The sequence below is a fragment of the Lonchura striata genome, chromosome 1, assembly GCF_046129695.1.
Source record: "Lonchura striata isolate bLonStr1 chromosome 1, bLonStr1.mat, whole genome shotgun sequence".
NCBI lineage: Eukaryota > Metazoa > Chordata > Aves > Passeriformes > Estrildidae > Lonchura > Lonchura striata.
In genome coordinates this window covers 42,401,016-42,416,424 of record NC_134603.1, presented here as the reverse complement: position 1 = coordinate 42,416,424, position 15,409 = coordinate 42,401,016, and the positions used below count along the sequence as shown (strand labels likewise).

Sequence of the window (15,409 nt, the reverse complement as noted above, 5' to 3'; positions counted from 1 at the left end):
TTGGTTTTTTTTAATACTTGAGTGGCTGTTTATAGTTCAAGAGAAACAGGATTTCCCAAGATTTTATTTAAAATTATCTTGTATGCAGACGTACAAATCTGATCAGCTAAAATTAACTTTCCTTATCAAAAGAGGAAAAAATTACAGAATGTCCTGGTACTATGTGCAGTAAAATGAAATCCAGTTGTCACATGAGGCCAACTGAGGTCCTGAAAATAAAGGAAATTGCCAAGGGAAGAGAGAGCTGGCACAAATGAAGCAGACTTTTACTCTAAAATTGAGACTGTTCTCTCTTACATGCATCCACAAGTGGCATAAGGGAGTAACAACAACAGACTAGCTGTTTGGATGGTCATGTTCTTATGTGAATTTTAACTATTTCTATAACTATTTAACTTTTCTTTGCTAGTGAATTTCTTGTTGGATTAGGAAAATATATATGAAGACTATCATGACTGCAGTACAGATGTACCACTTGTCATCACTGGCAGTGTACACAGTAAAATTATTTTGCCCTTAAAGAAAGTTAAAATGTATTTTCTCTTTCAGAAAGTGTGGATAGTTTCACTGGGCCAAATGCTTGGTGCTAATGGGGAAAAAAAGCACCGTGTTTGTCACTGGTCACAGCCAGCACAGCTTCATGAAGAAGTGCTGCTTGTAAACCCTTCTACAACAGAGTAGCCCACCTGGCTGATCTAGGAAAGCCACTAGATGTGATCTTTTTGGACTTCAAAAGCAAAGCTTTTGGTACTGTCTCCCACAGTACCTTCCAGACCAAGCATCCAGCACACAGCTGGATAACCATGCTGTGTGATGTGTGAGCAGCTGGCTCACAGGTCAGGCACAAAGGGTTATAGTGAATGGGGTGACATCAGGCTGAGGTCTGGTCACCAGTGGGGTTCTGCAGGGCTCCATCCTCAGCCCAGGTCTGTTCAACATCTTCATCAAACACTGGGATGCAGGACTTTAAGGGTGCTAAGTGAGTTTGCCAATGACACTAAATTAGGAAGAGCTGTCAACTCTCTTGAGGGCAAACAGGCTCTGCAGAGAGACCTTGACACATGCGAGGACTGGGCAATCACCAATTGCATGGAGTTTAACAAGGGCAAGTGCTGGATTCTGCACCTGGGACAAGATAGTCCCATTAGTGTGTACAGACTGGGGAATGTTTTACTGAAAGGCAGGGCTGGAGAAAGGGACCTGGGGATCCTGGTCATTGGCAATTTGAGCATGAGTCATGGAGCTTTTTTAATTCTTTAGCAAGTGCCGTCTTGAGATGGGGATATATATTTGTTTTGAATTATATGGAGTCCTGTGTATACTGTGTATGAGGAGGCAACTCAGTAAAGAATGTTGACTTCAAATTAAGTGTGTAAAGGAATAAACTTGAATGAATAGGGGGTTATTTTTGTAAGTGCCCTGCTGAATTAAAACCTTAATTAATAAACACAAAGAGATCTCCAACACTTCAGAAAGATTAAAAATTATTTTTCAAAACATGGCAGACTCACTAATGCTCTTTTCTTGTTGCTTTCTATTAACCTTAATGGAGTTGGGAGATAGGAACCAGCCTGGAAGCCACCGATCAGGCTCAGTATTAACTTTTTGGTCATAGCTGTCACAAAATCTCCTGTCTTGCTGTTAAAGTTTGTGGGAAGGGCAACTACCAGAACCTGAACTGCTGGTCAGGATGCTGAGCTTTCTTATGGTCATCAAAGCTGTTTTTCATGTGGGTATTGTTGAACATGGACAGTAAAGGCAATATGTTGTTTTAAATACAGTATTTCAACAAACTCAGATTTAGTATGGAAAGAGGACATGAATTGCTGCTTTTAAATCTGTCTGCCTTCAGGGAATTAAAGGACAAAATAGTTCTGCTGGAAGTTTCGTGATTAAAAATAAACAAGTTTTGGGCAGTAGAGATTCTATCTGAGCAGCTTGACTTCACCAAGCAGCTTTTACATAAACAATTTGCCAAATGTGTTCAATTTGCTCATAGTAAAACATTTAGGGGAAAATTTGAAGTTCTGGTCAGGAAAGTATACATCCTAGTTTTTATTATTTCAATAAAATAATTTGTCAGTTCCCTTGATTACAGAATTGATTCATTAGTAATCAAAATATATTTGCCAATTTTATACACACACCCCCAGATGTTGGCTTACCTCTTACTGCACAGACCGGAGTGGCTCTGACTCTGTACAGTTCACAGTATGACAGTACATGCACAAGTGTTTTACAGTTTTGGAAGGAATGAGTAGTTTTCAAATACTGTTTTCAGCAAATCTGTTACCTTGTGTACCAGAAATCACCTTTTCCTTTGTTTTATGTGTTTGAGCTAAAAAGGGGGTTGATCCTCCTGGATTGCAGTGGTGTTTAACCTCCTTTGTTTCTACCTTTTTGAAAGAAACAAACCATAAAGTACCAACCGTTGCTCTGGCCATACAAAGACTTTTTGTGCATGGCATGTCCTTGAACTGTGCTTTCTAATTTCATGAGCTATGAAACAGTATAAAAACAACATTTCTGATGACCAGCTGAGAGCCTCTAATAAATGCATTCCTAGTTATATTTTATGTTCTGCAACCAAGCAGATGCAAATTGCTTTATGATGTTTTCTGTTTAAACTATTTTTAACCACATTTGGAATGTGAATGGAAAGATGATGGTTAATAAATATCAGTGCACTTAGCATAGAGGGCTACTAAGGAAAGTCAGAGTTTTACTTCTCTTGGACCTTTGTGATAACTGGTCTCCTAATGCAGTTATGGTCAGGAAATTAGTAATGAAATTGTGAGCATCAGTGGAACCCTCCTGGTAGTCATATCAGGCCTGAAACAGGAATGATTCTTGCTGTTGTGTGCAGTAGCCTTGGAATCAGAAACTTGCTTTCTTTCCTTCATGCTGCAGGGCATTCGTGCCATAGATGTAACAGTAGTGGGCTTGCAGAAGAGTAGGAACTGATTGATTGGACACAACCACAGCCCTGTTCAGGAAAATAGAGGGAAATTAGGCTTTAAGCCAATAATAGCTTCTCTCTTCTGCAGGTACTTTAAGGCTTTCTTACACTTTGAACCAATAAAATACATTTCTCTGACTGGCATCTGTGGAGGGAATGAAGTAGAACACTCATGTTGAACAGTTTTCTTTCGGCAAAACAAGTATTTGAGCTCCGAACTGTGTAGTGTATTGCAGTCCAACCATGGAGTGCAGATGCAGACCCATGCATGTAAGACTTTTAAACAAGCAATCTGAAAATGCCTTTTACTGCATTTTGAAGCCTAGCTGAGCTGGCATCTACCAATTCCAGCATGGCTCATGTAGGCCACCCAGCCAAGCTGAGTTACATCTGCATCTGAGAATGATTCCCTGGTAAGAAGAGAAACTGGATGGACAGTTTGTTGGAGTCTGTAGAACTGTTTACCCACAAGTGTTGTGGTGTGGTAATGCTTCAGTGCTCAAGTTTGGGGGGAAATGTAGAAGAACACAGTGTTATCAGCAGAGTAGGTTATCCTGTAAGAAGTTTTGTGCTTGACCATGCTGCTCTTGGAACCAAAGCTTCCATTACACTTCTGTATTAGTTGTCTGTCTTAAAGTCCTTGTTAAAACCAGGATTAAACAAGGTTGTTAAGCTTGCCTGGAACTTCACTGGAGCCCAATATTTTCTAAACATTTTTGTTTGTTTTCCTTAATATAGCAGGGTTCATATCTTGTTAAGCATGGGTTCATAGCTTGTTAAGTCTGAGTTCTCTGTTTTGAGGCTTTGGGGATTTTCTTCCTCTGAGTTTCTTTCCTCTCTGCCTGACATCAGCCATAGAGATGTAGCAATGTAAACTGCAAAACTTCTATAGGTCATTTTGGCTTAAATAAGGCTCTTGTAGTTCGGAGTTCATTCTGTGATCTAATACTTAAATGTTTAGCCATTGCATCTGAAAATTCTTGTGATGAATATTATTTTGCAAAGGATATAGTTGTTCATTAAAAATTCAGCTGACACTGCTAACTACTTTTTATATAATGTGTCGACTTGTCTGTAAATTAAATTGCTTAATAACTGGTAACTGAAGAGAGATTTTTTTTTTTTTACAACTTACCTAAAGTCCTGCTTGGCCTTTTTAGCTCCTTCTCAATTTCCACAGGTGTGTGTCTTCCCAGTTTCACATTTATGATGTGAGCTTTACCAAGCTATTTGTCTTTTAACTATGCCAAAAAATTTTCATCATGTGCACAAACAGTCATAAGGTAGTTGTATGCTATCTCTGTTGATTCCTAAACCAGTTTTAACTCAATGACACATTTAACCTTAATAGAAATCTTTATTAATATATTCAATAGTACTTGTGGAGAAACTTTACACTGCAACAAAAGACTGAAGTAGGTCTTTATGCAAATAACTTCTTTGAAGCCAAAGAAAAATGCTCAAACACTCCCACAGTAGTCCAGAGCTCTTTGTAGTAGCCCAAAGACAGCTTCCAACACACACATCTTGTTCTTAAAAGTGAGAAATTATGTCTTCTGGCTTTGAATCCAAGGGTAGGAATTGCTTTAGTGTTACCTTAAGTGTATTTGTGCTAGATGCCACTCCTCTGCTCCTCACCTTGGGAATGCTAAATTAATTTCATCTTGGAGAGTGTTCAGACCACTGAAACTGCACACTTGACCCAGCTTGTGAAATGAATCATAGGGTCAAGTATGGGTAAAAGAATATTTTTGTGATCACTCCTTGCCAACAGACAAACAAATCTGTGAGGGAAAAGAAAATCCAACCTGTTATAACTAGTGGTTACACTGGTTTGTTTTGAATTTGCAACTGTCTCTGGTTTCTAATAGGATCTGTTCATAAGTGCAAGGGAAAGTTAGGAACCTTTTTTACACTCCACATTCTGGAGACAGGACTGAAAACATGAAGATTGTGAACATGCAGATACTGAAAACGTTTTGTTGCATGTATTGACTCTAGGTGTATGTTTTGTTGGGAGTAACTCTGTTGGAAGACTCAAAATTAGGAGGATTAATCTACAAAACATAATTTTACTGTATGATTCTGTCTCTAAACGTCAAAGCATACATACATATATATACACGTACATCTGTCCTGTGGCTTGTCATTTGGCAAACCAAATAGTGTTTCTTGGCAAAACTGAGCATTCCTTTATTCTCTGCAGAGGCGGGCTAGCTGAGAGGTTATGCCGGCTCCAGAACAGGGAAAGATCTGCCATTAGCTTTTGGAGGCACCAGTGTCTTTCAGATGATAAAATCCCCACAGGTAAGAAGCATAACCCAATTCCACTATGAAAGCATTATACCTACATGTATCTATGGCCTATTTAGGGGTAAAAGTGAAGTTTATATTATTTGCTGGTCTTTTCTGACTTGGGTTTACTGCTATAGTGATGGTCTTCTGAGCTAATAATTGTATTTCTGGTAAATATGAATGTTTCTGATAACTCAGTCATCATTTCAATGTATAAGGTAAAGGATATATTTTAAGTAGCCTCCATCTAAATTCCTCTCAGCTCCTTGATTTCCAGAATCACATGGAAAAATAGTGTTTTCAGCAGGTTGTAGGACAATTCAAGTTTTAATTTATTTGTGTTCAGATTTTTTGAGGTTTTTTTTCTTTCTTTCTAATCAACCTTTCCTCTTGTTATTTTTGCTTTGTGATCACTTCTTGAAAACAATCAAACATGGATAAAAATTCATGGATAAGTGCTGAAATTGTGAGTGGCACTAAGTGTGAACAAATAGTGCACAACTATGAAATGAGTGTGAAGCATCTATGTCTATAGTGTGTACATCACTTAAAAAGAAACAGTAGGAGTAATGCAAATTAGTTACTGATGACTGATACCACTACCTTCTAGTAGTATTTCTTGAGAAGTAATGGATTCATAGAGTTTAGGTACAAAGAAGTAGTTAAGTTTTCTAATCAACTTCTGTGTGTGTGACTATAGTCTACAAAATGTCAAGGATTTATTCTATATTAAGCCAACTGCTTGTTTTTGAGCATATATTAACTTGTATTTCTTTTTCAGAAAGTCCTCTGGTCTTAATTTGAAAACACATGGATAAGTGAATCTGTTATTTACCTTAAGAGTTTGTCCCCAGTTCTACTTCCAAATTTTTAAAGGTTTTTTTCATCCAAATCTGAATTTATCTGGCTTTAGTTCCCTCTTTTGTTTCTTATTTCTCCCTTAAAGAGGTCTTTAGTATGTGACATTTTCCCTTTCTGGCACTTGCATGACTAAACCTCTACTGCCTCACAATGTTCATAAACTAAACAGACTGAGCTCTTTAAGGGTCTCTAAAGCATTTTTATCAGTGTTCAAGTGACTTTCATGGCTTTTTACTGTACCTCTCAAACTTTTCAAAAGGGTCTTAAGAACAAGAATAGCAATTCTATGTGTTCTTCATACAATACGTAGCAATTCTATGTGTTTAGTCTCATTAAAATCATTGGTCAGGTCCAGTTCACTTCTCAGCCTCCAGAATATTTGAGGCCTGTGATAAGTGTTTGAGTCTAGTTTGGCTTTGGTCACAGCATGGTGCTGGGGCTTCACCTTGAATTGATTGTCCAGTATGATTTTGTAACCTCTACAGCTATTTTTTTCTCAGATGCTGTTTCCCACTCTCCAATTGCTCTTTTTGTTTCTTCTGCCTAAACAGAGAGAAGTATTTGTGCTGTATTGTGGCTGCTTTTACTTAAGTAGTCCAACTAACCATGCAGTTCAGATCACTGTATAGCTCAAGCCTGTCCTCTTTTAGTCACAGATTTGCTTGAGTTTCTGGTATTCACACAGTTTCTTTATGTCACTGGTGAAACAATAGTATGAGTGTTTCCTTGCAAGTCCTGCAGGAACTGCGGTTACTCAGTTGTAATTCTCCACTGGTAAAAAGCTCTAACTGCAATTCACAAAGGTAACTCTCAGGATTTTAATTTTTTTTGCATTCCACTCAAAGGGTGCAATATTCATAGTGAAAATGGTTGATTTTTCATAAGAAGGTTGTATGATTTAAAGTTGCACACAAACTGTTGGCTAAAGATTGGTCTCAGTTTCTCACTGGAGTTTTAGAGGGCTTGCATCCCTTAGTCATTTGGATGCTGTGTGTTCAAAATGCCACCCATGTGGAATAGTATGTTGTATTTCTGACCTTAATTTCTTACTTATTTTTCCAGCCACTTTGCCTAGATCTGATGTGAGGCTAGTTAATCTCCAGTTATTGTAAGCCACTTTGTTTGCCCTTCCTGAATAGTAGCATCATACTTTCAGTCTTCTGGAATTCTACCAGTATCTGAATACACTCTAGTGACATCAGGGAACCAGAGATGCTCTTTTCAGAAATGTTATGCTGAAAATTGTACAGGCATGCTTACTTAAAACCATGAGAGGTTACTTCATCATTCTTATGTGGTGTGAGGACATCCTCTTGCTGCTTCTCAAATATGGAACAGAAATAGATATTGAATAGACTTGCCTTTTTTAATAAAATGAAAATCTTACATGCACTCTGTAGTAACAGACCTCCAACATTGCTAATATTCTTTTTGTCCTGGTTTCACATGTGTCATTACAAAACCTTGTGTTTGGCTGCTCACCATTTTGTTTGACCAACTTGTAGGCTGAAATATTTCATACTAAACATCTGCCCCTGGCTGAATTCCTTTCTTTGATTCTTCTTCTTTCTTTCCAAAAATGAGTCAGAATTCGTTAGCATTTTATGAGAAAAAAAGGCTATGGGAAAAATACCTTGTTCTGTTCTTAAGTACCTTTAAAGAATTCTGATGAGTGTCTTTAAGATTATTTAGTTTTGGCAGAAGATGAACTATTTCTGGGATATGCCTTTTCCATCATAACAAAAAATGTACAAGAAGTCTTTAAGACAAACTACTGTTTCATTTACCCTGCAAGCATTTGCTGCAATTTCTGAAAAATGCTGAACATGCCATAAATTTAGGAATACATCTTCACAGCTTCAATTTCACTTCCAATTCTCAATCCTTATTCCAAAGTATAATGATTATAAAATAACTATTAAAATAGCTGTGATAGTATTTTGGAGATACTTTTTTCATCTAGAGCAAAATTTAGTTTTGGTAGTTGTAGTCTTAGAATGGCCATAATGTTTTGTATCACCAAAATGAAATTGGTGTTTGGTTTAGAGAACATCAGTTGGAATGGATGAAATTTTAGTAATGTAACTAGATAACCTTCTCTTTGCTTCTAGCTGGGAATGTGAAGTGTCAGCACAGCAAATGCATGCCACTTTCAGCTTTCATCTCTTTAGGTTCAAATTAAGGCTCTCTCACTAATCTTAAGAATCTTCTTGAATTTTGTTTCCCCTCTGTTTTGCCCAGTAACATTTCTAAGCCACACTGTTTCCAGGGCTGTTACTGACTTCAGCACAGAATTAGAGGAAAGAGCTTTTCAAATAACAAACTCATTTGAGTCACTAAAGAATCCTGAAGATTAATGTGGAGGATTGAAGTAACTTAGTTGCCGGGAGAGCTGTCACGTCATTTTGGATATCCTATAGACATGCAGACCAGAAGTTCATTGCTAAAGCAGCGGGGAGCAATTTCAAATGAGATTGGTTTAAAGTCCTCCTTATATATGAGATTTAAGGAAAAATGTTTCCAGAAGTTCCAGCTGTCACTCCCATTAGACATTTCATATTGCAGAACTTTATGCCTTTATTTTACTGTTGCTTACTTTTAGGTTGTATCCATGTCCTTACTACTCAAATCCCCCTAGTTTTTTTGCTTTGTTTTTTTTAAAAAGATTCTGTCTCTTTACCTCCCTGACCCCTTTCTGTAAGTAACCATTGTGGTTTGGCTGTCTCTTGGTCACTGGGATGAATCACTGCCCAGAAGAGAGCACCTCCTTTCAGAGAGCACGCACTTTCTGCTGTTTATGCAGGGCACAGGGTCTCACTTTGGCTGACTCATTCTGCAGGGTGGAAGAAACCTTTGTGCTTTCTCAGATTTTGACAATTTTGGGGCAGAGACACATTCTACAGCCAGTCCCTGTGGTGGGATAGGCACTCACTAAGGATATGGGTTTCTGCAAGGTGAATCCCACTTCTGTAAATCAAAGCAGCCATACCAGGCAGAGCCTGAAGGGAGGGAATAGCAGAGTCTGCCTGTGCTACACAGCATTGGTTGGATGCTTTCTGTGGTTCAGTTCTAACAGAGGCAAATGTCAGGCTCTGCCACAAATCCAAAATTTTCAGTTCTTCACAAGATGTAAAAGAGGGTCTGAGGTGCAGGCCACTTGTAACAGCAAGTCTCTGATCAGCCAAGCTGATGGTTTGAGGGGACTCTGTGCAGGGCTTGTAAAACATTTGCAGGCTTTTTTTTTGTATGCAATGCTGCAACTTCCCCATGAAGTTTCCTGTTTGGGCAAAGAAGAGATCTGGACAGCTGAAAGAGAGAGAGAAAAAAAAACCAAACTCACAACAAAAACCCAAACCTTTTTCCTGTCAACATCTGCTGGAAGAAAAAATAGTGGTTTTCTGAGTTACGTTCAGACAACCTTCCTGTCTATAGGAGGGGTCACTAATAATATTTAAAGCAAACTCATGTAGATTCCTACTGTAACTTCTGAAATTCTGATTTCTATACATCCTGCCTTCTATTGGTTTTGTTTGTCTTGCAGCTATCGTCAGAACAGTTCTTTACCTTAAATGCAGAAACGTTTTGTTCTCTAGCATTTGTAATCTGGTGCAAGATTTGGTATTTGTTGATCCAAGGTTAAGATTCATGATTGTGTTACGACCTAATTTGAGTAGTAAACTGATAATAAAACAAAACCATTGATCTTTCCTTCCAAAATGCTCCTTCCTCTCAGGGAAAAGTGACCTTCAAGGGGCTTCAGTAAATTTTCAGTTTAATGAAGCAAATGGAATGCATACATGAGGAGAGGAGGGAGAAGCCCTGGAGCTGAGGAGAAGGTTTTATGTCACACATTTTCAGGAAGGCTGAAAGGCTTACAGGAGAGGATATAAACAATCTCTCCCTATCTTCCAGTTTCATTGACTAGTTAAGATGATGGGAAGAAATTATTTTAACAGCTTGAATGCCATGAAACTTGCATGATGAAAAAAACATGGGTAGCCCTTAACAGGGTTTCCTTTACTATGTAAAATTCTTCTAAAAAGACAGAAATCTGAGATTTGCTAGTTGTTGCTTATTTCTTAGTTCTTGATAGTTTGTTTTATTACTTAAGAGTTAATAGTATAAATAAGAGACATGGCAAGTGGCCAATTTTTTTTTCCTAGCCAACTGTCTGAATTTGTTACAGCATTTGAAAGGAAAAAATTAAATATAAACTTGTCTTCTTCAAACAAGTATTCTTTGTGTTGTTTTTGTTTTCCTATGAGAAACAATAATGACATGCATAATCTCTTTAAGTAGCTTACATATGTTCTTATAAAGAATTTGTAGTGTTTTAAAGCACAGCCAAATTCAGCAGACTTTTAAAAATTTATATAAATATGGCAAGAAGCCATCATGCCTATGAGAGACTTGGTGTGTTTCTGAGAAAAATCTTCTTGAATGGCTTCAGAAGTTACCAGCCCAGGAAGAATAATAACATGTAGAGACCAGAATAGCAACCAGATGGTTTTGTACAGGCTGTGAAAACCTTGAAACCCAGACCTGGTTTTCAGCACTGACTTTGAATTACAAGGGTCTGCTGGGTAGCTACCTGCTTGCTGAGTTTGCTATGCCTGCACCTGCAAGTTATACAGGAGGGAAGAGGAAGAACAATAATGGGATGCCAAGCAAAAGAATGTTTTTGTTTTGATTTATGCTTGTAATTTGACATTTTATACTTTTTATGCTTAAGAATGAAAGTAAAACTTTGTGGCTTGAACCAGAAAGTGGTTGGCTATTCTTCCACTGCAGATAGTGTGTGATGTCCCAGGAGAGTGTCTACTAACTGCAGTTTTGGAACCACATTTGACAATTAGAAGTTAAATTATGTTGGGATGAAATAATGCCTTTGAAAAATAACTGAGTGAGACAAATTTGGAAGAGTGTTGCTAGTTTGCTTTATTAAACAAGGCATGAAGTGGAATTGTTTTTGTTTCCTTTATAATTCCATAATTTGTATTTGACCTATTCATCTGAACCAAAGGCAAAGAGTGACTTTCATTCTTTGTGCAGTGAGTACTATTCCCAACCTTAATTGTACACAATTCTTTGTACTTTCAGTGGGAAAGTTTATTTCATAAAAGCTTTTATGTAGCATTAGTAGAAATTGGACTTGTGTGTAGCACCTGTATTTTGCATACTGCTTATTTCTAAAGAATTTCCCAGTTAAGAGACAGGATAACTTAACTTCTCCCCCAGGTATTTAGAAATGTCAGGTACATCAAAAATTTGCTTCTAAACTGCGGTTCATGTATACTGTTTATTTGATAGTTCTTTACGCAAAAGTAATGATAATTTGTTTTTCTTAAAAGTATCTGTCCTTTCCCCATATTATTTAGCTATCACTAAGATAAAGAATTGGACTGTTTAGCTGGTAAGAACAAATTGTCTTCACTATTTTTGCACAAAGCATGTTATTGTTAGCAGTTCTTCAAATATTAATGTGGCTTCAAGCAAGCTCATATTCCTCCCTTGTGTCTTCTTATGAGTTTGTCATGGCTTTATTCAGAAAGCTCTACTTGCATAAGGATATTTTTTTAATTGATTTAAAAGGAAGGTGGTGAAATAGTCTTCTTTCTGCCTCTTGTTGTGCTTGCTTGGTCTCTTTTTTCCAAGTGACTTGTGAGGTAAGTTTTGTGGCTGAGTTTTATTTTGTCAGCCTTGCTTTTCATGATAGTTCACATGTATGCTTGTAGGTATGAATATGGTCTTTATTACTATAGACTTTTTATTATCACAATAGTAATAATTTCCAATCAATTCTTCTTTATACTTGGATATAAGTTGGGGTTTTTTCTGCAGTGCTCAGTGGAGCAGGGTCATTCACTGCTTGGTATGTTTCTAAGCTTCCATTTTCTTTTGTGTTTCTAAGATGTGTTCTATGCTGTTGTAGTTCCCTGTTTTCTGTATTGCCACTGTGGCCTTTATGAACTTATTTCTGCCTTGTGTTATGTGATTATTACATTCAGTTATATTCAGATGGGCACATCACATCCTTCAACCCTGTGGGTGAAATGTGTTCTTACAACATGGCAAGATTTTTACATTTTCAGGAAGAATGGAAAATTGAAAAATTTGGGAGTACCTGCTGCCAGAGATTAAACTTGGTTTTGTTTTGCTCTTGTTGATGTGGTGGAGTTACATTACTTCTCCTGGTCTCATCTGCAGGGAGGTGCACTGGTTATTCCAGCTGACACATTCAAACCATGCAGAATTCAGCTTGCTGTCCTGAAACACTCTCACACTGTAAGTCTTGTAGAGATTGCCCTGCTGCTGGAGTTTTATTGACCAGCTCTAAAGAAAGTTCGTTCCCTTTGAGAACTTTCCATTTAAGGCTGCAGGTGCTCTTTGGGAACACTTGAACAGTAGCATTTTAGCAAAATTCAGTGGAGTGAGGTGAAACTCTATGTGGTCTTACTGATATTGACATTTGATGCATTTCCATACATTAAGCGCCATGGGTCTCTCCTTGCAGTGTGTTCAGCTTCCTGTCACTGTGTCACTAGAGAAACATAAAATATGTGGTTCCCAAGAGATTATAATTTCTATATTTTCCTCCTCATTTGTCTTCCTTATTGGTAGTTACAGAGTTATTAAAACAAACTTTAGAGTTGTATTTCAGGCACTGAAGCCAGAATGTCTGAACATTTGTTTTTTTTAAATTGTGCTCCTCAATGGTTTTTTTCTTTTCTTGTCTCCAAACTGCTTTTTGGTTGTTGAGAATCAAAGCAGGCTGGCTTTCTTCTTAGCCTTGCTCCTAGGCTGCCCTTGGCATGGCCAATGCATCATCTGTGACCATGTATATTCAGTGTTGATGTGACTTAAATATACATGTCTGCTGTGAAGCCACTGAGTTAGGTCTGGAGATTAAGGGCATTCAGTCTGCCAGAGACTGTAGAGTCATTTGAAGTCTTCAAAGGGCTCAAGACCTCAGGGTCTGTGATCTCCAAAGGAATGGGGAGCTTTATTTTGCTCTTCCCCCACCTCTTTTTTCTTCCTTCTTTTTGTTTCTTTTTAACCCTTCTGGAATTCAGAGTAAATGCAGGACATCTGCAGAGTACTGCATCAAAATATATTTTGATGTCATGGTGTATGGTATGGTATATGACTGAAGGGCAGCATCACCCTGTGTACTAAAGTAATAAACAAAAATGAAAATAAGTACCCCAGGAAACTGATGCATTCAGTGTGAAATTTGTTTGTTCATCTCCCAGGCACTGGAATTATCTTTGAGCTACTTCATGTCTGGGTTGCAAATTGGAGTGAGAAACCAACAACCCAGAGGACACCTGGAATTAAATAATTAGCTGTGTATGTCAGAGCAGATCTCTTAGGTGGTTAAACCAAAGTGCCTCTAGCTTAGGATCCTGTTTCTGGCAGTGACAAGAGCTACAAAAATCCCTAGAAAAAATGATAACAGGGCTAACACTCGATGGTATTTTCCAAAAATGTTCTCCCAGATACCTCCCACAGATCTCTGGGACTTTCTAAACCAGAATTACTGTCTATGTTTGTAGTAGTTCTAAATAAGTTTTTGCCCTACCAAAAAGTTACTGGTTGTTTTTCTGAACCCATGCATTCAATATAGACCTGTTTTGATCACACAATTATGGATCATCAGTCTTTTTTGGAAATTATGCCCAAGGTCATTGCCAGGTTTGCTGCATTACTGCTGTTGCCAAAAAGACCTTTCCCTGTGATTTCAAAGGTTCCGCTAATAGTAGCAGTGAGAGGTTGATGTTCCATTTGCCCAGGTTTGGATCAGGATTATCAGGATTTCTTGAAGCTTTGTCAGAGCTTCTTGTTTCTTGTCTGGGAGATGAGGGACATTATTACCAATACAGCAAAGCTTCACCAAAGATGCTTCCCTGCTTAAATGGATCATTCCTCCCACCATTCAGTCTATCTAATGGATTTCACTCCTTCTGGACCACTTGCAAAATGTGAAGGAACTAATCTGTTTGATCATAGTCCATCTAGCAATGGTTTCTGTCTGTTGCTTTTCAGAGGGTGGCATTTATTACAGTGGTGTTCTGCAAAGGGTGATCTAACTAATCTAGCTCTTGATACCTGATTTTTCTTGTACACTGTCCTTTCTGTGACCAATATGTTGATTCAGTAGTAGCCAGCATGTTACTGCCTGTCTTTGTGAAGATTTCTCTTCTTATGGAGAATTCTGTGAGAAGTGAGGGAGCATTGCAGGCCTTGGTAGCTCATCCCCTCCTTTCAGATAGTGTTCTTTAGAGGGCACATGTTGTACATCTCAAATACTCTGCAAAATTCATACTCAGCCAGATTTATCAGTGCCTTTCTGGCTTTCTTTGTGGCACCTTAAGCCTTGTGTATCAATGATTGAATTACACTTCATGTCCCTGGGATGAATAAACTCTCTGTTTTTACTCATGGGGCCAGATATTTCAAGTGATCCTTCATCCTGTGTCAGTGGATGTTTTCTCTGACTTTCCAGCTGACTCTGTGAAGGCTATGGAGAGATGCTGGAAGGGGCAGCTGTCCATGTTAGGCTGTGTTCCTGGACCAGTAAGCTGCAGCAGCACTCTGTCACCGGAGCTCAGAGCACCCAGTGTTTTGCTGGGAAATGCACCTGTGTCTCACACAGGTCAGGCTGATCTGGGTTTCCATCTTTATCTCCCCCAAGCATTTCACTTTGCAGAGGCCTCTGGAACCAGAGTGAATATTTGGAGAAGGTCCTGCACTGAAAGCATGGTCGATCACTAGAACGGGCTCCCCACAGCACCAAGCCTCTCATTTCATGGAACATTTGTTGTATGATTTAGTGTTAGGTAATCCTAACTATGAATCTATAAGAACTTTGTTAAGTAGTCCTCAAATTGCTGATTGCTGCTTCATAGAAGATTTCTATATGCATCCAGGCAGCTGTATGCTCACTCTTGGTGAGTGTGCACGTGTACTTGTCTTTCAGTGGGAGAATAAAGGTTACCTGGAAGTAAGTAAACTATCCTGAAGTGGCTTTGCAGTTAGGTGAATTAGCTCATTAATTCTCCTAGAAACTAAGCCTGAAGAAATCCATGAGTATTCTGGGCAGCAGAATGAAAAATGAAGAAATTTGCAGTGTAGGAATGGGCGCAATTGCAGCACAGTTATTGATAGTGCCTTTTAAAATGCACACAGTTTATTTAAGATTACTAGGTATTGCCATGAAACATGCACATCTCTATTTTTTAATTTCTTGAGCTTTAATTCTGCTTTGCAAGTGGAAGTAAGTGAATGATAACT

The 15,409-nt window shown here is 38.2% G+C and overlaps 1 protein-coding gene across 1 annotated transcript in view; it reads left to right on the top strand.

Moving 5' to 3' along the window:
• The window catches only part of SPIDR (scaffold protein involved in DNA repair), a 193,701-nt gene that overhangs the window by 54,822 nt on the left and 123,470 nt on the right, over positions 1–15,409 (top strand). Inside the window, exon 7 of the mRNA XM_031504029.2 lies at positions 5,166–5,266. Within this exon, the coding sequence (XP_031359889.2) occupies positions 5,166–5,266 (101 nt within the window). The remainder of the gene's footprint in view (positions 1–5,165; positions 5,267–15,409) is intronic.